General features: G+C 38.1%; 1 protein-coding gene across 3 annotated transcripts in view; it reads right to left on the reverse strand.

Annotated features, from left to right (window-relative positions):
• Positions 1-24,118, reverse strand: part of arhgef3 (Rho guanine nucleotide exchange factor (GEF) 3) — an 82,744-nt gene that overhangs the window by 49,096 nt on the left and 9,530 nt on the right. The window contains exon 2 of one of the 3 annotated variants that reach the window (XM_083534490.1): positions 12,629-12,695. The exons of 1 other annotated variant lie outside the window; for it this stretch is intronic. In XM_083534490.1, coding sequence (XP_083390616.1) covers positions 12,629-12,695 — 67 coding nt within the window. Of the gene's footprint in view, positions 1-729; positions 1,129-12,628; positions 12,696-24,118 lie in introns of those variants that run through there. One more of the 3 variants, XM_083534492.1, reaches the window with a different exon arrangement.

Raw genomic sequence — 24,118 nt, forward strand, 5'->3', positions numbered from 1 at the left:
ACTGAAGTTCAATGTTGACACCTTATAGGACCAAGGTTTACAGTTTATCTCTGAGCTTGGAGCTAGGAGATGGATTCTGTTATATTGACACCATTATAAATTACATCACAATATAATTGTCTGAGAGTGTGTCCAATATTGTGGTGTGTAAAATGGTGTTAATTTATTTTAATAAATGCATTTATGTACTAATAAACATAAAAATAAAGGGCCCTTAACCCTCTATGCTCTATGGTCCCTTACGAGGGAAATATCAAGGTCCGTGACGTCGGAGTGATGTGGGGCCGCCTTCCCGTGGGCTCACCACCTGCAGGAGGGACCGTGAGGGACGGTGATGTGAGGATTGGGCAGCAGTCGAAGGCGGGGGCCTGCTTAGACTGCTGCCCCCGCGACCCGAATTACGGATAAGCTGGAGAAAATGAATGATTGTACTAATAAACATCCTTGCTATTAATGAAATAAGATGCTGCTCATTTGTAATCAGGCCATGAATATAATTCTTCAACTCCCCAGTGAGCAGAATTACTCAGACGCCTCAATAAAGATTTCCCCCGGCACATACAACAAGTAGTGAAAGTTCATTTCGGTTTGATGCAAAGCGCTAAAAATTCATTAAAGGCTTCTTCACTAACCACACTGCAATTAGTATATGAGAGAAACAAATACATTTTTGAAAAGCATTAATCACTAAACTCATTACTCACAGTGATGCAGTGAGTCCACACTAACCTTGTGATGCACAAAAAGACAGCACCCCATCATCAGGAACTACTGCAATGTCTCTCGCTCAACAAATCACCACAAATTTACCGGATTTCCACAGCAAACCGTAGATGCAGAGTTTTAAAACCAGCGCAGGCGTCACCCATCAGTCAGCCCAGTACACAGTGAGGCAAGAGAGTGTGTCTGAAAGGGTGTCTGAAAGCACACAAAGGAGACGGGCCCTGTGTGTAGCAAACAGGATGTGCGAGAGGGGAAGCTGCTATATCGGGGTAGAGCCACACTCCCAAACAACCTCACCGGTTTTGTTTGTCAAAGGGCGAGTGGCGTCAAATAGCTCTCTAGTCGGGGAAAGGCATCCTGAAACAGAGGGTGATTTCACCCCCAAATAGTGTCACAATTAAACTGTACTTCTGGGATATATTAAAGAATATATTTAATATTTTATTTTAAGTGCCTGAAGAAATGATCAATCTAATACAGTGCAACCTCGATACTCGCTGGGGTTACATTCTATGAAGTTTTGACTCTCTCCTTATGATGGTTCCTTTTTCAAGAGGTAAACTCAGCAAAAATTGTGAATTACGTGTCATAAATGTTTTATTTACTACTTCAAAGAAATAATACAATAATAAAATAGTTTTTCAAACATTTGTGTCATTTATTAGTACAAACTCTATTTTGAAATGTTACTCCAAACTTTCGAGCCACTCGCGATCACTTCGGGATTTACTCTTAGTCCGGTTCCAAGTGAAAAGTCGCAAACTCTCAAGGTCGCGAGTGTCAAGGTCGTGAGTATCGATATTTTATCTACATTCATTCTTTCTTAAGAATTCAAATAATTTGACATTTATTTCCTTTTGTTCTAGAAACATTTTTGCATTTTTTTATTTTTAAATTGCAAATTATAAAATAACTTTAATGAGTAAAAAAAACTCACTGTGTACGGTGTGAAAAAGAACTTTAAATAAAAGTAATTGCAAAAAATAATAGGTAGCGGTAGTAGTAATAATAATAAGGGAAAAAATAATACAAATAATAATAATAATAATAATAATATCATTTTTGATGTCACCCATATGAGGATGGGTTCCCCTTTGAGTCTGGTTCCTCTCAAGGTTTCTTCCTCATATCATCTAAGGGAGTTTTTCCTTGCCACTGTCGCCACGGCTGCTCATCAGGGACAAACGCACACCATTCACCTTCACTGTTGTTTTCTGTAAAGCTGCTTTGAGACAATGTCTGTTGTGAAAAGCGCTATACAAATAAACTTGACTTGACTTGACTTGACTTAATAATAATAATACTATTTAATTATTATTATTATCATCATCATCATCATCATCTTTGGTTACATCGTTAAAAGATAAGAATAAAACAGTATGTTGCACCTAAACGTTCGTGTACAACACATTTGTTATTGCATTTGCTTGGGTTTTGTAAGAGTAGGAAACTGGGAAATCCCTGTGAACACACTTCCTGGAAACAAACTAGCTTCCTGCTAACAAAAGGTAGTAAAGAGATTTATCTGATTGTGCTGTACACATCACATACACACAAATTAGGACACAAATGACCGTGAGGTAGGGGCTGGTGGTTTGTGGCTTGCTTTAAACATGGTGAATCTTTGCAGCAGGTGTGAATGGAGCATTTCACAGAGTCAATGTTCTGCTAAAACCACATGCTGAGTTTACTGAATTAGAACTACAGACTTCAGGAGTTTGAACTCCAGGTCATCTGCAGGGCAGAGTTTGAGTCTTTCTGCAATGTTAAGACACTAAAATATCCTCATCTCTAGGTGGAGGAGGACTGTGAATGTAAAAAGTACAAACTAAGCCAGCGGGGAAATGGAGCAGTTCTAAGTCAAAACATGTTTCTGTTGGCTGAAACCTGCCGAAGGTGCTGAGGATAATAACCTCTGAAAGCCAGCATGAGCGCAGAGCTGAGCTGCACACTCTGAATACTTATTACAGCCTGCTGACAGTCACATGTAGCCCGGGAATTGCCTGTGGAGATGCTTTTCATCACTTCTCATGACAGGTACATACGCAGGGGAAAAAAAGGTTGTGTTTTGGCAAGTACATTTACAACTGAGATAGAACTGAAGTTTAAATATTAACTTTGTCCTGCAGACAGAATACGATATGTTTGTGTGCAACTAGTTAACATATCATTTCAATATCAAATGATGTGCATGTGAGATTTGAGACAAGGCTGGGCTAGTCTCATGGAGAAAAAATCTAATTACTGTTATAGAAACTGGATCCAAGCTATGCACATCATCATAGTACACTGGGCATCAGTCTCACATAATGGATTTCGAGCTGCCAGTACCGACTGCTGCTTTTTTCGGTACTAAAAATGACCAAGAGCATTTTACAAGATGCTTTTCTGCTTCGTACAGTTGAGTCTCTATTTGACTTACTGTAGACTTCCTGTTAGCTTGAAAAAGTTTTGCCAATCTCATCCGTGCTCTCTATTTAAAAAGCATCTCTGCCGCATAACTGTCGCTCACTGGATGTATCTTGTTTTCACATCATTCTGTGCAACGTTAAGAAAGCAGCAATTTCTGAAATACTCAAACCAACAATGTCTGAAATGTTTGATGTGAATATTAACTAGAGCTGCGTGATTTTATGCGCTGTGGTGCAGCCATATGATTTTCTGGATGGATGAAGATATACAGGCATTCCCAATAAACAGTGAAGGTATAATTACCAAGAGTTATTTCTACTGCATAAATGATCTACAGCAAAATCTTTCCAGACACTTAAAGGCCATAAAATATTACTGGCAAGTCTAAATTCTAAGCTGTTCCAGTAATAATTACAAAGCTTCAGCTCCAAGTGTAAGAGTGTGTTCATAGTCAGACAATGTGCTGTAGGCTGCCTTTGTAGCTTTAAGCCTTTTACTTCTACTGTAGTTACCTGTAGTGATATCATCGTACAGCCTTTTATAGAAATTTACATGCAATAGATCATTAGCTACAATGCATCATGGCCTTCTGGGTTGGACATAGACTAGAAACAACCAAGCTTCTTTTCACACCACACTACCTGTTTGTTAATAATAAACACTGAAAGAAGAAGAAAATTCCATTGGATAACTAATATGGACAAAAACTTGTGGACACCTGACCCTAATATTCCAAGATTCCATTCCTCTTGGAGGATGTTCCACTAGATTTTGGAGTGCGTTTGTGGAGATTTGTGCTCATTTAGCCACAAGGATCTTAGTAACGTTAGGTATTGATGTAGGTACATTATCATTGCAAATTTAAGTTTCCACTGATCATCCCTGAGATATTTCTACAACTTGATTAAAACCCAACTGTGGTACATTCGGTTGATTTGACATGATTTGGAAAGGCAGACACCTGTCTATAGAAGGTCCCACAGTTAACAGAGCACACCAAGCCAAGAAGAACAAGGAATTGTCTGTAGACCTTAGAGATCGAGGCACAGATCTGGGGAAGGGTACAGAAAAATTTCTGCAGCATTGAAGGTCCCAATGAGCTCAGTGACCTCCATCGACTGTAAAAGGAAGAAGTTTGGAACCACCAGGACTCTTCCTAGAGTGGGCTGCCCGGCCAAACTGAGCGACAGGGTGACTCTTGGTCACTCTTTAAGAGCTCCAGCATTTCTCTGTGGAAAGAGGAGAACCTTCCAGGTTCCATCATGATGTGAGAAGGTTTTTCAGCAGCAGGAACTGGGAGACAATGTACAGAGACATCAGTGATGAAACCCTGTTCCTCTGGACCTCAGACTGGTGTGACGGTTTATCTTTTAACAGGACAACAACCCTAAACACACCTAAAAACCCAAGATAACAAAGGTATGGCTATGGGAGGACTCTGTGAATGTCCTTGAGTTGCCCAGTCAGAGCCTAGACTTAAACCCGATCGAACATCTCTGGAAAGATATGAAAATGACCGTGCACCAACGCTCCCCATCCAACCTGATGGAGCTTGGGAGGTTCTGCAAAGAAGAATGTGGGGAACTGCCCAAAAATAGGTGTGCCAAGCTTTTAGCATCAAACTCAAAATTACTTTAGGCTGTAATTGATGCCAAAAGTGCTTTAACAAAGTATTGAGCAAAGGCTGTGGATACTTATGTACATGTGATTATTATTTTTTTTAATAAATTAGCAAAGATTTCAAACAAAGTTTCTTAAGGTTGGGGTATTTGTAGAATTTTGAGGAACATAATTAATTGAATCCATTTTGGAATAAGGCTTTAACAAACAATGTGGAAAATGTAAAGTGCTGTGAATACTTTCTGGATGCACTGTACACAATATCTTCATGGAGCTAGCATTTTGTACAGGAGCCTGCTAGAACAAGTTTGGGTGTCCAAGTTTAATTAAAATTTAAATAAATAAAGCAACTGCATCCAAAGACATCCTATGCAGTTGTGTTCCAATAGTTTTGTCCATAAAGTGTATATTTTGCTCTGGTTCAATTATAATGTATTGTATAATTTTATACTAGTGCATGTCTAGCAAGCCAATCAGAGCTTAATGATTTAAGACGCTATAGCCAAAGGAAACTGACGCAAACCTAACTGCTGAACGGCTTATTAATTTTCAGCATTTTATTTCTCAGCACGTTTAAAAATTATGCTCTAAGACACCATTTGATACTACTCCACAATTCTATATGGCAGCCATCTTGCCAAGTGCTTTGGTTGTATTCCACATGAAATTGATCTTGTTTTACTTAACCAATTATTGATGTGACCGGAGGCAGTGCAATTGTTCCCAGGTGGGGAGGAATCAACAATATACCCACAGTGCCTCTGTTTTCAAACACATAAAGCATGTCTTACAGATATTAGATACAATACCTGGTAATACAATACCTGAATCCAAAGTCTGGGAGAAATAAGAGCAATTAGAATTTTATTAAAACAAGTAACAAGCCTGGTTTGAAAAAGTAGAAAGTATAGATATTTGTGTAAAAAATTATATGAGTGAAAGTAAAGTTGTGTGGAAAATAAATAGTAAAATAAAGTACTGATACCAGAAAAATCTACTTAAGTACAGTATTTGTATTTTGTTACTACTTGTTGATATCTGATATCTGGTACATCAAATAGTTGGTTATATCAAATGGTATAGCTTTACAATGATTTAAGGTGCATTATTACACCTTATGGAGTAAATCGAAACTTTAAAATGGTCACTCTATGCAGGTGGCTTTTCACGTTTAACTTGACAAGCAAACTTGGCCGATATGTGAATATGGACAATTGATAAATAATTTAACAAACCAATTTGTTTTTGTTTGGCTGTTTTAGAAATGTAGTTTGTCTGACTAGCTTCATACTGTAGTTCTTCAATATGCCTTGCATTGCAGTGGGGTCCACTGGGAAATTATTCTCCTTAAATTTAATACAGGGCTCGTTCACGGTTCACTGAAAGCAAAGTTCATATGAGATGAATCATCCGTGGAAAACAAACCTAGCATTTCATTATGATAACAAGCCCCCACATTTAAAGCATTGCTTTCAGAATCCGCACGTCCACCGAATCGGATCTGTTTTTCTTAATGGTTTGAGTTTTGAAAATGTAATCTGTACAGAGATAATTAAGTCAAAAATATGAAATTTTTTATGCATTCATAAGGTGCAAATAGATCCAGGCTTGTCAAGTTTGTTTCAGTTCAAAGGTATTCAAAGGTATAACTCCACAGCAAATCATTCAAATTCTGTCAGGGATGCTTCTTCTTTTTCATCTGTCGCAGTCGACTCCAGCAAGTGCTTACATGAAATGTTGGCAAAGAAGACCATGTTTTGTTATAATGTTTTTTTAATCTTGAGAGGTCTCGACTGGCCTTATCTCCTGCACAATCCTTTGTTAAAGATAGCACTAATTCCATGCCAGTTGCAGCAACTTCGCTGCTAATTAACAGCACAGCCAAAAAAATGATCTTGACTTTGATGGAAAGCCGGATAGAAGAATTGGATGGTCGACGTTCACGAATGGAAAAGTGAGTCCTGGGACTGCCTGTTACAGCACTCACGTGAGAGAGACCAATGCAAAGAAATGTTCTGATCAGGAGAAAGGAAACCAAATCTTACAAAATTCAAAGGCTTTCTACCTCAGAGCAAACCACTGATTGGCCAAATCTAGAGACGAGCAAAAGCTTTTGGGTTGATGCCAAGGTTTTAATATCTCACATCTGACTAAACAATTCAAAAGTCAGTTTCAGATATTAAGAACAAACCAGCTGAATTACTGCATAAACCTGTTTGGAACACTTTCATTAAAATATTTAGCTTTTCAAAAATCCCGTCTCCCAATTCCAAACAAATCTTCAGATAAGCATTATTGAAAATGTTTTTTCCTCTATCTTAGATGATAGAGGTCAAGTCAGCAACATAAACCAACATCAAGTCAATGGTGTGTTGGCTTGCATAATGCTAAGACAAATAAGACCTGCGCTATGCTTATCGACAGGTGACAGAAATGTTGACTAGCAGTTCTCGGCTGAGGACGGATCAATAATTCTGGGAAGTTCCCAGATCTAAATCAATCTCTTAAGTAAAAAAAAACATTGTTGTGTTGGCTGTTTTGTCCACTACTGTATCAGATAATTACCCTCTTGGAAAAAGATCCCTGCAAAGGTTGTTTAAAGGCTCTTAGAGTTTTTAAAAGCATGCTATCCGAAACCCTTGTTAACGAGGAAAACATCCGGGTCCAGGCTTCAAATTAAAAAAAATATATATTCTAGATGCTACAAGGGAACTTTATCACCTAATCAGATGATTGCTTATTTTCTGCATAGGAAACTTTGCATGGGAAGACAAAATGAATACAAAAGTATTTGGAACACTTGAGATTTCCAGACATATATAGTTCTCCAGACTGTACCCAAGGTTGTACACAATATGCTTTCTTTTAGCACAAAGGCACGCAATTGTATAGGATGTCTTTGGATGCAGTAGCATTAAAACCTAACCTATATCCAACATGACAATGCCGCTGTGCACAAAGTCATTTTAATGAAGATATGCTTTACATGGGTGGGTTTGCAAGAAGTGGCCTGCTATATTATTTCATTAGCTCAGCTTTAGACTAATCAAAAACAAATGTCTGGGTGAAACTTTCCAATTAGCCTAGCTTAATTAATATAGGTTGGGTTTAATTCCACAATTAACTCGATAAACCCAGCAGAGGACAGCGTAGAGGCTTCCCCTGCCCTCCATTTGGCAGCAGCTAAAGATCTCCTACTGCTCTAGTCAGGTTCTGTTTGTTCACCCAGGATTCCACTGGTGTGCAGAGTGTGAGGTGCCAGGCTTCGAGCGTGTTTATGTTGGCAGCTATAGGCAGCAGACTGTGTGTCTGTGGAGGCAGGGGAGCACACCAGTGGACGTCAGAGGGATTTGTAAAGGGAGTAAAGTGCAGCTGGGTTTGAAACATGACAACATTATTGGCTGATCTGAAATCAGAGTGTTAGGCATGAATAAACATGTGTGTGTCTATGTCCTGTGGATCGGTGTTTCTCTCCATATCCAATCTTTTTTCTTTTTTTTATATTTTTAGATATGCAGACTGTTTGACGCAAACACTGGTGTGCTTTCCTCCAGTACAGTCTGGGCAGAGCACAACTATTTGAGACTGAGTGAGAAGGTCTCGGTTTGGTTCCAAGCGATCTCTTACGTGGTTTAGTTGGAGAATGATTTAAAATTTTCAAACTTGGCACTGAATGCTTGAATCTGCATTGAATCGATTCTGGACCTGAAGTACTTCCAGAATTCAGATCACTAGCCTAATATAGGCTTACATGCCACTTCTACTATGTGCTAGAAAATTACATCAGCCCAGGTGAAGTCTTTTAGTCAAAGCAGTTTGATTAGTTACTTGAGCTGGAATGCTTTGCTTCTCCGGCATCTCCAAATGACACGATGTTTGTTCAGCATATCGCTACAGTGCTGTAAAACTGGATATAACTAAGCAAATGATTTTATCTGAAATGTGGTCTTCACCAATTCTTAACAGACTCAATACATAGACCACTGGCTGTCAAAACTCTCAAAACTCACCAGATTGTCCACACTTTTGTCCGATTCCATCTGATGATGCATAGTTAGAAAAACTGTGGACAGTTTGAAATGGCCTTGAGACTTTTTCTTGTTTGAAACCATGTTTTCACGCTCATACTGAACTCTTGGTGAGGTAGGTAATAAGTTCGGAAGTACAGTTCTACTGTGAAGGCAGTTTACATGCATAAATGTGATTTCAAAAACATTCACAGCATCATATGGGTCTCATTTTCACCTGCAGACAAGAAATAAAATCTATCCTGGGATTGCACGGTCCTTAATCTTAATCCCAACAAGTTATCACTATTAGACAGTAATGGCTTAATTAATGCCACAAAACAAATATATACAAGTCAAAATAAAGAGATAACAATAAAACTACCATAGCACTGAACACTGAAGCCGAGAAAAAGCTATAAAATGTGCCTTCTTATCTTGTAAATCTAGGAAATTATCTTTCTTAAGCTTTTCTAGAATAATCATTTCTGTGCATGAATGTTAAGTCTAGCGGTTATTATGATGTATTGAAAGCCTCTTGTTTCCTTTTTGCTTATCTTAGAAAAACCTCCTATTGCACAGGCATTCTTTAAACTCCATGTAATTGCTGTACTTATATAAAGAAATGACCTAATCAGATTTTGAACTACAGAACACCAGCAGCAACTTAAATCTACTTATGCTCTTTCAGATGCAAAGTAATAACCTGGCACCCACAGCACAACAAATCAATCAGAACTACGGGCGCAGGTCCAAGCAGCATGTGCTGCATTCTGAAAATATTCAGAGATGCAAAAAGGACTGATAACTAATGTGTACTCAAATGGCAATGCAGACTTGATCCAAGATAAAGGGTGATTAGATAAAGATAAAGGCAACATTTAAGAAAACTGCCAAGACATGTCTGATGTCTGTAGTTGCTTCTTTGGTTCTACAAGGCTATATGTATTAAATACTGACAAACTGTGCCCCAGGCATCACATAATTGCCATGGAATTAATGCTATTTGTACCACAAGTTACAGACAACAACAACTTTTTAAATACTCTATCCAGTTGTTTAATAGACCCCCATAACTGGGACATTAGTCCATCACAATCCACCACTTATATTTTAATTGTTTATTTGCAATTGAAAAAGGAAAGCATGGTTGTTTCAGATAATCTCTTTCCCTGCTAATTACTATGATTATGATGATTAATCAATCACCTTCATCTATACATTAAATTAAAAGAAATCCCTGATTGCGTTCTTTAAATGGAACATAACACTCTGAAAAAAGCTCTGTGGCACTGACAGCACATGGATCTACCCTAGTGATTTATTAATTCCTCATCAGCAACCACTTTATCATGATTTGGGTCATGCTATATCCAAAGCTTATCTGAGGAATACAATGTGAGTGGGATGTTATTCAGAGGTGGAACCTGAGAACCAAGACCCATGTATGTCCCATACATAGACATGTTGAGACCAAGTGAAACATATAGCGTAAATAGTAGGGATGTGCATCTCCATAACTGAGACCGATGCATTCATCTGGTTCCATAGCCATAGATAGATTAAAGATACAAATGAAGCCGCCGATGCGATACGATTCACCCCTTTAACGATGAAGTCGATTTGATTTTGATTCCATTCAACACAATGCGATTCAATGCAGTATGATGCAATGGAAAAATATGATGCTATGCAATTTAATATGGTACAGATAGTGCACTTATATTTCTTTGTTTCAAACATGCAGCAAATCATCAATATTTCATGAATACTGTATAATAACTGTATATCACTTTAGTTATGCTGTGTTGCCTGATGTGCTTTTACGCATAGAGAAACAATATTTCTTTCAACTTGCATAACATTATAATTTATAGTATCATAATGTGTGTAGCAACAAAACAATTACAACTTAACTAGTCTAGTTGGATTGTAGTTAAACAAATAGACACTCTTACTGGAGTCATATTTTACCTAATGTATCTCTACTTTTACTCAACTACATGCTTTGTGTACTTCATCCACTACTGTAAAAATGTAAAAAAGTTATGAATTAGAACTATACAACAATGCTCTACTCAGAACCACAAAAAACATTTGAACAAAAAACAAAAAAAGGAAGAAAATCTGGAAGCTTTTTTTGCTTGTTTGTTTGTTTGTTTTTACGATAGAGAAACCACAAAGGGGATGAAGTTACTTGCCAACTTACCTCCTGGACGAGTGATTCAATGTTATAAAGTGGTAAACTCTTTGAATCAATGACCGCATTTACAAATCAGCAAAAACTAATGATTACCTCTGTGTGATTTCAGCATTAGATTATTACAAATACAGATACTTTTATATAACTGAGCAGATGGGTTATGGCAGTGGCAGTGGCAGATTGGTGGTGGAGGGACCTTCCAATTAGAAGTCCAACTTCGAAATACCACTTTCCTTATTACCCGTCAAACTGTACTAGATGGTCCCAATAAAATCTTGGGAATTTTATAACAGACTGCAAGGCATTGCATTCATCATGTGGGATTATATGATGAAGAGAGTCCAACAATAGTTGCTCTTAAAGTCATTTATTACATTCTGCTTATGTCTTTAATCAGTGCAATTCAGTCTTAAACATAAACAAGCCCTCGGAGTTGCAATGTTATGTCAGGAGAAAACAATAAATATAACATTTAATTACTGAACTTTTTTTTATTTTGTATTTTTTCTGTCTATTAGAATTTTGCTAGATGACTAGACATGCAGGTGGTAATATTTTAAATTATATGAGTGTTTTAAATGATTGTTTGCTCAATGAAACTTGAAACTGAAACTTTCTGTTTCTAGTTTGGCATGCCATATGGTGGTATTTAAATGAGCAAAGCTAAAAAAAAAAAAAAATCACTGTTTTACAACTAAACAACAAAGAATAACAATAGTTCCATACACCATGCTGTGCAAAGGTTTTTCTGAACTCCTTGATATGTCATTTTAGATATTTATAGTTTACTCCCTCATATTTTGCATAAAATATTGGCTAGCCAGGTTGGAAAACAGAATCTGCTTATAAATACTTGGAAAGTTACTTTGGGTCTGCACCAGGTAAAGCCGCAGAAAACCATCAGAATTTGATCGAAGTATGTTCAAAGGTACAGGTTTTGTATCAAAACAATACTATGGTCTTTTCCAGACAATATTAGGGCTCTGGATCAATCATTAGTTGCAAGATTGATGTTGTGCTGCCATTTCTAACCAGTTTGCTATAACAAATCATTACAGTTTTTGGCATGTATTTCCGTTTTTGTTGTTTTTCCTTTGTTTGTTTTAACGGACTGAGCGGACAAATAAAAATGCACAAAAAATGCAAAAGTTGGCCTGATGAACAAGCAAGGATGTCCAACAACATTCTTGTAGTTTATTTTGTTACCACTAGGGCTTAAGGATGGTCTAAAACACATAAAAAAATAAAATATTATATATTTAACTGGCCTGTTTTTTGTCTTTTCAGACATTCCTTCATCTTATATAAAGACTTTATCCTGGTCAGGGTTACTGTGGATCCAACACAATCCAGATCCACAACACTAAACACCCTAGATGGCATTGGGCTTTTTTAAAAGGGGTCGCTAATCAACCTAGGGCATGTTTTGGGGAGGGAAAAAACAAGAGAACCCTGTGGAAACCTTGACAGACCCCCCAAAAAACATGCAAATCTCCACAGACAGTGTCTGAGCTCAGGATCACAATTTTCAGCAATGTTTAAAGATTATAAGTTTATAAAGTTAAAGTTTATAGCTAAATTATGTGTGAAAGAAGTTAAAACCCAAGTGAGTATTCTGAAAACAATTTGATTGAGTTCTACAGTACAAGTACACAGAACTCACCCCTGTGAATATCCACCTCTCTGTCGATGAGAAGAGAGAGAAGGAGCTCTTTCTTTGCAGCGTCGGCCTACAAATGAAAAAAACAAAAAAAAAACAAAAACAGGAGGTTGTGTCAAAACATGCTTTTGGTCACATTCGTTTCTAAAGCTGACGACTGAAATCCTCAATCGTCCTGCCTCAAGAAGCACTTTAACCCCAGGAAGCTACCGACTCTATTGCTATTAGCACGTGCCTTTGATGCTAATGGACAGAAAGGAGGTTCTAGATACTGTCTGTGAGGTTGAAGGGCATGTGGGCTACATCAAAAGCCGACAAGAATGATTTGTGTGTTTACACACACAAAGGGTTCAAGTCTGCAGAAATGAAAGAAGGGGTTCGGAAAGAGCTCAGTGCACACTTTGATGTTATAGGGGATGATCTTGGCTCATTTAAAAGGCATCTGAATGAAGCTTCAGTGTGAGCTTGACTCAATAGCAATTCCCAGAAATAAGAGACAGTAATATACACAAATGACATATGACCAAAGATGAGAGTTTATCTTTTGCAATGGTTAAACAGGAGGTGTGCAGATACAGTTATGACTGTGCTTTTCTGAAACATCATTAAAAAAACAGTCTCAGAATTTTTCCTCTATGTGTGTGTCTTTCTGTGTGTGTGTGTGTGTGTGTGTGTGTGTGTGTGTGTGTGTGTGTGTGTGTGTGTGTCAAGTAGAGTAGAGTGCACATATAAAATACAAGCAAACTAAAATGTTTCACTGATCTTGATTGACTTAATTGATGTTATTGTTAAAAAAAAAAAAACATTTCAAGACAGGCCTATGCTGACATGATGATATCTATTACACCACCGTCCTGCTGAAAGCTTGATTCTGATTTTACAAGACCTTTTGTTTTCATAAAAAGAAGCTGAGATAAAGAAAATCACTTGTTCATACGAATGAGCTTGCTTTATTGTTTCTATAGTAACAGCTTAATCACAAGAACATATACGGCTTGTAACAAACAGACCCAAGGAAACATTATTATTTAAGAAAGAATGGTTGTTAATACTGTAAGGTAAGGTTTTCTGTAAGCAGGTGCTTACTTAACACTAAAAGAGTCTCTTGTGCTAGCACTTTGTACAGTGAATCCGGAAAGTATTCAAAGCGCTTCAATTTTTCCACATTTTATTCTTATAACCATATTCCAAAATTTATAAAATACATACGCCTATATGGTAGAGTGGCCAGACGGAAGCCACTCCTCAGTAAAAAGCATATTACAGCCTGCCTGGAGTTGGACTCTCCATGACAAACAAAGATTAAACTCTTCGGCATAAATGCCAAGCGTCATGTCTGGAGAAAACCAGGCACTGTTTATCACCTGACAATACCATCCCTACAGTGAAGCATGGTGGTGGCAACATCATGCTGTGGGGATGTTTTTCAGCAGCAGGACATAGGAGACTAATCAGGATCAATGTACATCCTTGATGAAAACCAAGCTCTGGACCTCAGACTGTGGCGATGTTTCATCTTTTAACAGGACAAAGACCCTGAGCACACAGCCAAGATAACAAAGTGGCTATGGGACTCTGTGAATGTCCTTGAGTGGCCCAGCCAGAGCCCAGACTTGAACCCGATTGAACATCTCTGGAAAATCTGAAAATGACTGCGCACCGATACTTCCCATCGAACCTGATGGAGCTTAGGAGGTACTGCAAAGAAGAATGGGAGAAACTGGCCAAAAATAGGTGTCAAGGCTTGTAGCATCAAACTTAAAAAGAGGCTGTAATTGATGCCCAAGGTGCTTCAACTAAGTATTGAGCAAAGGCTGTAAATACCTTTGTACATGTGATTTTTTTTGTAGAATGAAAAAATAATGAATTTAATCCATTTTGGAATAAGGCTGTAACATAACAAAATTACATAACAAAAAGTGCTGTGAATAATTTCCAGATACACTGTATCACACAGAAATACAGTTTTTAGACATGCATAAATCTTCAGGGCAAAGTAGTATAGTTTATAGTTTTGCTTTGATTTTTTATTGTGATTTTATTATTCTAGACAAAGGAGAAAACAAGAGTTATTCCTTAAATAAAAATTGTCTCATTCTTGTAAAGGCAAAAGCACATACATCAACACCTAAAAGTAAGCACAACAGTAAACTGGAATCAGTATGAATTTTTTTGACAGATCCCCAAAATCAAGCTTTTTATGCTTGTGTTGCTTTATGTATTTTATATACTCTGTCCTTCAAACATGTCTCTGATAATAGTAATTAGTATTACAAACTTCCACATTGAATAAACAACTTTTTTAAAAAGTTATAAGCTGTCACACAAAAAGATTAGCATGCAGGATCAGCCATGATACAATTAAGAGTTAAAGCACTGATGGTTGAGAGCCTTGCCCAGGGGCCCCAATAGTGGCACCTTGGCGATACCAGAGCTTGAACCCCTAACCTTCTCAAACAGTAACCCATTGCCTTAACCACTGAGTCACCAATGTTTCGAAATGATTGGTAGAAAAATATTAGCATTCATTTCTAATATCCACTGCATTGATTACATTTCTTTGTTAGCGCAGACAGACTTTTGGCACTTACGGTAGCAGCGTGATCGATGAAATCGTCCATATCAATCGACGCAGTCCAGACAGCGTATTTGCTATGTCAAGAACATCGTCTAACTATTCCAGGCCTCGACTAACGTTTTCAGTTGATGACTGAGCGTATCACTCATGGCCAACTCCACTCCCCATAGCTTTACAAATACACCATCCGTTTAGAGAAATGCCCCAGAGAGATGGAATCTTCCAGGAAGAGAACATGGAAAAATATATAACCTTCCTTACATCACTTTAAAGCACCTGACTAGTAAAAAGAAGAAGAAAAAAAAAAGCACGCACACACAAATATCACCTTCACTGAAAGGTTTTGCACACATTACTGACGCTAAAGCACAATTACTCTACTATACTCTCTCATTAAGTCTGTGGTTCACACTAAATCATGTTTGCACATGTAGACTTTATAAGGTCTTTTGTTTTAGCTAGTTTTGAGTCATTAAGTCTTAATTTTTGTTGTATTATGTAGCACCTTGGTCCTGGAGAACCTTGCATTTCCATGTGTACAGTACAATATTTGGTTGAAATGGCAATAAAAGCCACTTGACACAGAATGCAGTAAGCTCAGAAACCTCGGGCTTCTAAAACACAATCACTTCAGCCTGCTAACACCAGCAGGAGCTTTTGTTTAAGTTCACATTCCGCCTGAGGAGAATCAGTCGACCTGTTTATCAGCGTTTGAGGAAACCCACCCCCCCCAATCCCCCCGCTGAGCCATGCCGCATTATCCCCTTTCCTGACGGAGACCTTCTGTAGATCTTAAGCTGTTTATCCAAACCCTTTGTTGTGACAAACCAACTAAATTTATCTGACTATTTTCTCCTGTTACATCAAACACTATAAAGATGTTATGGGTTGAACATTTTATAATGGAATTCAATAGCACTTAAGTGTTACATTTACAAAAATAAAAATGAAAAATTGCAGAAACGTAAGGTTTTGGGGGTTGAAGGTAAAAATATATATAATTAGAGTAGTGAGTTTTCATTTATCCCAGTAACAACAGATGAGCCAATGCAACTTAGTTGAGCTGTCAGTCTTTACAGCTTTATCTTTTTTTGGATTAGTAACATTCTTCTTGGTGCTCTCATCCCGTCTGATTTCCTCCTTTAAATAAAACTCCAAAAGTGTCTTGGAATCCTCGCTTTCTATCAAACTTAATGGAGAATATTAATGACCAGTGCATTAATATTAAATCAGATCTTTTAAAGATTAAATATTTCACAAAAAAAGGTCAAACATGGTGCTTTCGATTTTAGAAAAATAATGTAATGATTACGTGTCTCAAAGTTCTCCAAAAAAATAAAAAAAATAGGAAGTAGGCCTTATGGGGGGGGGTTTGAGTACGTTTGAGTACGATTTGAGTAGAAAAGCTTTGAATTGAGTAGAAAAGCATTGATGCTTGATGATAAGATGCACTTGGTAGATACAGATGATGTGCTCCAACAATTACATATCAAAACACTATCAAAACTAAAGGTCTCGGGAAGCATAACAATGGGATTCAGGAATAAATGTTTTATCACAACTAACCTATATATTATATACTTTATTACGGTATAATTAATTAGCATAACTGATAGATGGATTAGAACTGATTGATAAGCAAATTGTAAAAAAAAAAATAAAAAATGTAAGATTTATTTTACACTTAAAAAGGCATCCATGGTTATAAGAATCTCAGAACCTCTCAGTCAATGTGTAATAACTTTGTGGCTAACAGAGAACTTTACCAGGACCATTAGCTAAAGTAGTTGATGAGGTTACATAAAAAAAATTTCATGTTCTAAAAAGCATAGCTGTTTGCTTCACAAAAGTTCTCAGCTTGACAAAAACTACCTCAGAGGAAAGGATGTGTTAATGTTCCTACAGGGAAAACAGTATTTAACCAGAGTGTGCTAGCTAAACTAAAGTTCTACAGATTAGCTCGGTGTGTTCGAGCAGTTGTGAAATCCTGATTTATTGCCCTGCAATTACTCAAACCGCGATCAATAATTAAACCCGAGGTGTTATTCAGTGCGGGGTCTTTTTAAAGCCCTCGCGTTTGCCAATGTACTCAGTGCGATTTGTACTAATCTATTATCTCTAAAAACACCTTGTGTTCCCCCAGTGTCTAATGATGGAGCTGTCTCTTCCCACTTTATCAGCAGAATCCTCTTTCTCGCAACCTTTAAAGGTCATGATCTGGAGCACTGGTTTGATAACAATACACTGACCAGAGACCAGAGAGGATGGTAAAGCTTGATAAAATGCATCCTTAGATAGCCAGTCTGGGGGGCACACACACACACACACACACACACACGCGCACACACACACACACACACACACACACAATTTGCACTTCCCTGTAGCTCCTTTCTCAGTTGGTGTAAACTCTGACGTCACAAGGTATTGATTCATTTTCTATTACCGCAACCCAGACAGCAGTTCCAGAAAGTGATTTACATTAACATGCTCTTTCTGATTGAACAATTGAAAATGTTCATATGGTGACGTCTTCTGTGCAATTTTCCCTCTGAAGGAGTCTCCAGTGCAAGTGTTTTGTAAAGGCTTAATATAGTTTCATTATATAGAGTTTCATGCCCTACTTATATAATGCTAATATATTGGCCAATTATGTGCAATAATTTCAGTGCAATAATAATAATAATAATTGTTACATGTGCAATAACTTGTTTAACTATCACACATTTTATTTCATGCTGCTCCACATTACATTTCACTTAATATATAACTTACGTATATTTTTTTTTTTTACATTTTCTTTTTTTTCCCACTTTACTCTATAATCACTTTCATGTTACTGTGAGCAACTGCAATTTTTCCTATGGGACCAATAAATTATTCTGATTCAGGTACAGGAAACAGCTACACCCCCTCCCACAGGCCTCGGTTTTATCCTGCGTTTCCTCTTGGCTACTGGTTTCCTCCCATCATTCCAAAAATACAGAAAATTAAGCAGATTGGCTGCATAAATGACTCGTAGGTGTTTAATAACCTGGCATCCTGTCAAGGGTCAATTCTCTACTGCCTTGCTTCCAGTGTTCTACGGGGAAAGACTCCAGATCCACCGGGACCCTGACTGGGGTAAGGCAGAAGGGAAGTGTTTATTTGTAGTGACCGCTAATAAAAAACAAAAACACTACAGATGTTACAGATTGTATTTAGTTTTATATTCCGATAAAGTGAAAAAAGGAAAACAGCGACGAGATTCCGATAACATAAGAACAACCAGGAAATTGCCTGAGAATCAGCAATCAGGACTGAAATACCATGATAAAGCTGTGATTCATCATTGCGACAGCCCTTTAAAACATACAAAAAAATATTCTTATGTAACTGAATAGCATCCCAACAAGTATTTTTTATGACTATTTCCTCCAAGCAGAACAACAGAGTCGATATTACAGTTGAAAACAAGTGTCCTGTCCTGGACCCCACTGAGACTCCTGAGGTCAGGAAATGGCCATAAATGGACTGATCCTCCTACAGCCTGTGGTGTAAACACCAGAGACTAATATGCACTTGTAGGCCGAACTGCGTGCTGTCATACCCACTCACCCTTTGTGCGCTTAGGCTTTTATTCCATGGTGTGATTCGGCCAAGGTGCTGTGTAATCAGCTCTTGAGTGGAGGTGGTTAATGCACAAGTTCACCCACTCCTGCCTCAAGTTTGTTTGCCCCCTGCACTAGGGAGACGTACATATATTCATAGCAGCGCACAAAGCCCTGAAGAAGAAAAAAGTTCATAAAAAAATTTAAAAGCCGCTGCCAGACATGACAATAGCAAAATACTGATGCCCAAAAGTATATTTTTGTTTAAAAAGTGAAAGTAGCACAAATCCTTGTTTAGGTAATGAGATGAACAACGGCTTGTTTTTCGTCTGCCAATGTGGTTCTCGACTGGAATAAACATTTTTCCCTTTCCTCGCTCGTCCCTGCATCAAGACCCCCTCTAGTGGTTAGTTAACTGCATTCTACAGCAATTAAAGTGAAGAATTAAGATGTACAATTTTGGAAACACCTTACTTCGGTACATTCCGTTCTGTCCTTTTTTTAAACAGGACTCTTGGGTTTCCAAGCAGTGATGTTAAAAACACACACACACAAAGCAAAACCTGCTAATAAATCTTGTGCTTTCATTACAGGCTATGTGAGACAGTGTACCTATCAGGAAGTGACATGTGCTACACAGGAAGATAACAGGGTGACACTAAGTCCTGTATTTGCAGGGAAAGTCCTATATTTCAGTTAGGTTGTAATTCATAGCACTCATTACATTTACACTAAAACACACAATGCACAAAAGTATTGGAAAGCCGGACTTTTCCAGCCGTACTGTACGTGGTTCATCCCCAAACTGTAACCACAAAGTTCAAGCTACACAACTGTACAGGATGTCTTTGGGTGCGGTACAATTTTCCCGTCACTTGAACTAGGAGACCCAAACCTGTTCCAGAATGTGCACAAAGCCATCACCATGGAGATATGCTTTACATGGGTTGGAGTGGAAGATAACAGGGTGACACTAAGTCCTGTATTTGCAGGGAAAGTCCTATATTTCAGTTAGGTTGTGTACGGAATGTACCCTTATAGCTCTCCGCCATTACCCCTATTTAACACTTTTGGACGTGTTGGAACGCTGACTGCACCCCAGACTTCCTCACCTCACCTACATGAGTAGATCAGCATATACAGTTCATCTTTGCTTCATTTTTCCTTAGCATTTGAAAATGTTTTTAGCTATTAAAAAATAACACAGATTTTCTCCATTTCTATGAACATTTAAAGTGTTGGATTTTGACAAAACATCCTAGTTCCTGTTATCGCTCATGTTACTGCAGTCGTGCGCTTATTTATTTTTGAATAATACAAAATGCAGTATATTATGATCAGATGAAAACGATATCAAGTTATTTGCTGGCTATTTGTCACACGGACATTAAAGAGAGAAAGAACCATTCATACTAGCAAGACAAAAGCAATTTTTCACAATTTCAAACCCGAGTCTCTCGTGAAAAATCTATCCTGAAACGCGACTTTATTCCAAAGCCAGGCCGCAGTTCCACAGTGGGAGAACATGAAAGCAGAACGCGGGTTTGCATGAGAGCAACTGTGTGTGGATGTTTTAATTTCAGTCAGAAAAGCCAGCAGAGATTAAGTGAGCTGTCCTGTAATTATGCACTCAGCTCATGAAAAAGACCTCTGTGCCTCGAGCACCCTATAAACACTGCCACATGTGAAAACAGCCCAAAGAGGAACACACGCTCTGCAAGGCCGTGCATTAGCACGAGATGTCGCTCAATATGCGGCGTGTTTATTATCGTTATTATGGTAACAGTTATTCTAGGTGAAGAAAAAAGCTTTTGGATTGTAGGATTAACACTTAGAGCAGAGCATTTGCTGTATAGCAGACAAACAAACTCTGAAACATACGTGATGGGGTCAATAAATAGATCTTAGATTGTATAAAGTGAGTCTGCAACTGATTATTGCAATTCCAAATGAGTCAGTTAACACCAGATTCGATTCACAGTGGAAAAAGATTCACCTGTAAATACTTGCCTTGTGTTTTGTGTCTGGTTGGAATAAAAGGAACCAGGTGAATCATTGAAGTGTGTAGAATGGACACCTTCCAACGCTTTTATGCTGTATATGTTTTGAAATAATGAATCGACTCTTTTTGGTGAATCGATTCTTTTTGGTGAATCGATTCTTTTAAAAATCAACTGTTTTTTGAGAATCGACTCTTTTTCAGGGAATTATCTCTTTTGAGAAATTCGTTCTTTTTAAACGATTACCTCTTGGTAATCGACTTTCTTTTTGTGGATTGACTCTTTTTGTGTAGATGGCCTATTTGGGATTTGAATCTTTTTTAGTGGCTCGACACTTTTAGAAATCAACTCTTTTTGGGATTCGTCTCTTAAGAATGGAATCCGTTTGAGATCAACTCTTTTTTTTTTTTGGTGGATCCATTATTTTATTTATATCACTCCTATTTGTGGACTTTATTGACAACCGACTCTTTCTGGATCGACTCTTTTTTTGGACTTTTTGGAAATCAACTCGAGTCTTTTTAGTAGATCGACTCTTTTTTTGGACTTTTTGGAAATCAACTCGAGTCTTTTTAGTAGATCGACTCTTTTTTTGGGCGGTATCTACTCAAAGCAAAAAAAAAAAAAAAAAAAAAAAAAACTGATTAATGGACGAATCGATTAAACTGTCAGTTAGCATAAAGATTGCGTGCATGTTAAGTTTTGCAATGAAGTGTGAAGTGACTCTATTATTGGAAAAGTTGTTTTGTGCCTTCATATTTCTAAAAGCTGTCATTCTAAAGCAGAAAAAATATTTCACTCTGAATGATTTTTTCCAGGTGAACAGTTAAAAAAAAAAAAAAAAGAAGAGAACAGTAAAGAGAACATAATAAAGCTGTTTCCTGAACTCTGGCCTTTTACCTGCAGAGGAAACACTCACACACACACACACACACACACACACACACACACACACACACACACACACACACACACACACACACACACACACACACACGTTTTCCCTGCATACTGTCTCTTAGACAAAAAAAAAAAAAGCTGCCATGACAACAGTAACAGAAACAAAGCTTCTTCTCTTCCCTATTTATCTCTTTCAAAAGCTGTCCGTCATAAAGCTAATTAACATCTCTGGAACACACGAACAAAATAACCGTCTCTCAGATTAATTTCTCAATCTCGTTAATCTCTTCCCGCCTTCACAATAAATGTCTGCCTGTGACTCCAGACTTTTCTGTCTTCACGATTAAAGGCAAAATCTGGAAATGACTAGCATTTAATATATTATTTGTTGTTTTTGTTTTTTTGGGGCCTGGCCTCAGATCATCTCTCTCTCTCTCTCTCTCTCTCTCTCTCTCTCTCTCTCTCTCTCTCTCTCTCTCTCTCTCTCTCTCTCTCTCTCTCTCTCTCTCTCTCTCTCTCTCTAATGATCTATCTCCCTCTGCTGGCAAAGCGTAAACACTGCTACAAACTCTCATGCTGCAAATACAGGAACTCATACAGGAGTTCATTGAAACTGAATTACGCAGGACATTTCTGAGAAAAGGGATGTTAAAAAAAAATTTCTCATTCCTATAAAGGTCATTCAAACTGCACACGGAAAATAAAAAAGCTCCAGTGACAGACACACCTCTGTATAGGCACATGAACTTCAAAGAAAGCGAAACTACATGGTGGTGAGCATTAAACATGAAAACATAAAAGCAAAAAACATACATAATACATTAAATAATTAAAAACTGGGTTTAATATTTGCACTACTAACTAGATTCTGGTGTCATCATACCGTCAAATTCCAGCATGGCACATAATGCGAGTAACAGTGCCGAGTTTTGCACAAACCCGTGCTGCTAAATCCTGCAAAGTATCTGTAGTATGATGATGCCATGATCACATGCACAATCTGTGTCTTAAAAGTCAACAGCGAACGTTTATGGCATGGACTCCGTCGGCAGGCGGGATCCGAAAATGGCAAGGGTGTGTGAGGGCTTTATGAGGGTGTGAGATGTTCTTCACGTTTTCTAAGAAGTTTAGGTTTAGAGTGCCTGTGAGTATAGGTTGTATGCTTGTCGGAGAGAAAAGCAGGCTGTTCATGTGCACTTAAAAGATTCCCAAGATTTAATCCGCTTAGCAGGTTTTTACACGTTGAATATTTTAGTCAGCTGATTTTCAGATTTAAAACACTGCCCTTTTGTGAGCAGTATCGTTCTGATACGGAGTATACAAGGGCAAGTGGAAGCTGATGATGGTAATCGCAGTGTAACTACTTTTGGCTCTGGGCGTGTGTGTGTGTGTGTGTGTGTGTGTGTTTCCCTATCGGTCCTGCGGGACCTGTTGTTCACTCTTTCCAACTACATCAGTGTTCCACTTAGCAGAAAAGGAAGCCTGAGCCCAAACACACACACACACACACACACACACACACACACACACACACACACACACACACACACACAGAGGCATGGGAAACCAGTCCCCACAAGGTCAAACCTATTCCTATCATTGTGGGGACATTTGGTTCTCACCAACATTTAAAAACATGCCCACACACACACACACACACACACACACACACACACACACACACACACACACACACACACACACACACACACACACACAATCCCAAACCTGGATACACACTGACATGTAGGCGGAATGAGACTAAACATTACATCATGACACTCCACCTCACAAGTTCAGCTTACCTCAGACACATAGCAACAACTTCTACACAAACATCTACACCGTATTCAACATAAAATCCTTCGTTGCCCCAGTTTACCTTCACCAGTGGCCAGTATTTTACTGCTACATCATCAAATGGAAAAAAAAACTTTTTCTTCGTCATTCAGTTACGCCTGTATCACAAGTCTGATTAGCATGAGCAACATTTTTAACAAGTTTCCCTAAGCTTAAACGGTAATAAGAGCAAACTGGTCAGTTTACAACTTATGGAGGACTGTTATCAAACAAACCCCATATGTTCTCATTAGGGGTCGCACAACAGATCATTCATCTCCATACCACCCTGTCCTCCACATTCGCCTCTTTCAAACCAGCTACCTGCATGTCGTCCCTCACTACATCCATAAACCTCCTCCTTGGCCTTCTTCTTTTCCTCCTTCCTGGTGGTTCCATCCTCCATTCTTCTATTGATATACCCCATGTCCATCAGCACATGTCCAAACCATGTAATTCATGCCTCTCTCTCCTTGCATCCAAAACGTCCTACCTGCACAGTCCCTCTAATAAACTCACTCTAATCCTATTAATCCTCATCACTCCCAATGAAAATCGCTGCATCTTTAATTCTGCCTCCTGTGCG

This window comes from Silurus aristotelis (assembly GCF_946808225.1).
Source record: "Silurus aristotelis genome assembly, chromosome: 28".
Classification (NCBI taxonomy): Eukaryota; Metazoa; Chordata; class Actinopteri; order Siluriformes; family Siluridae; genus Silurus; species Silurus aristotelis.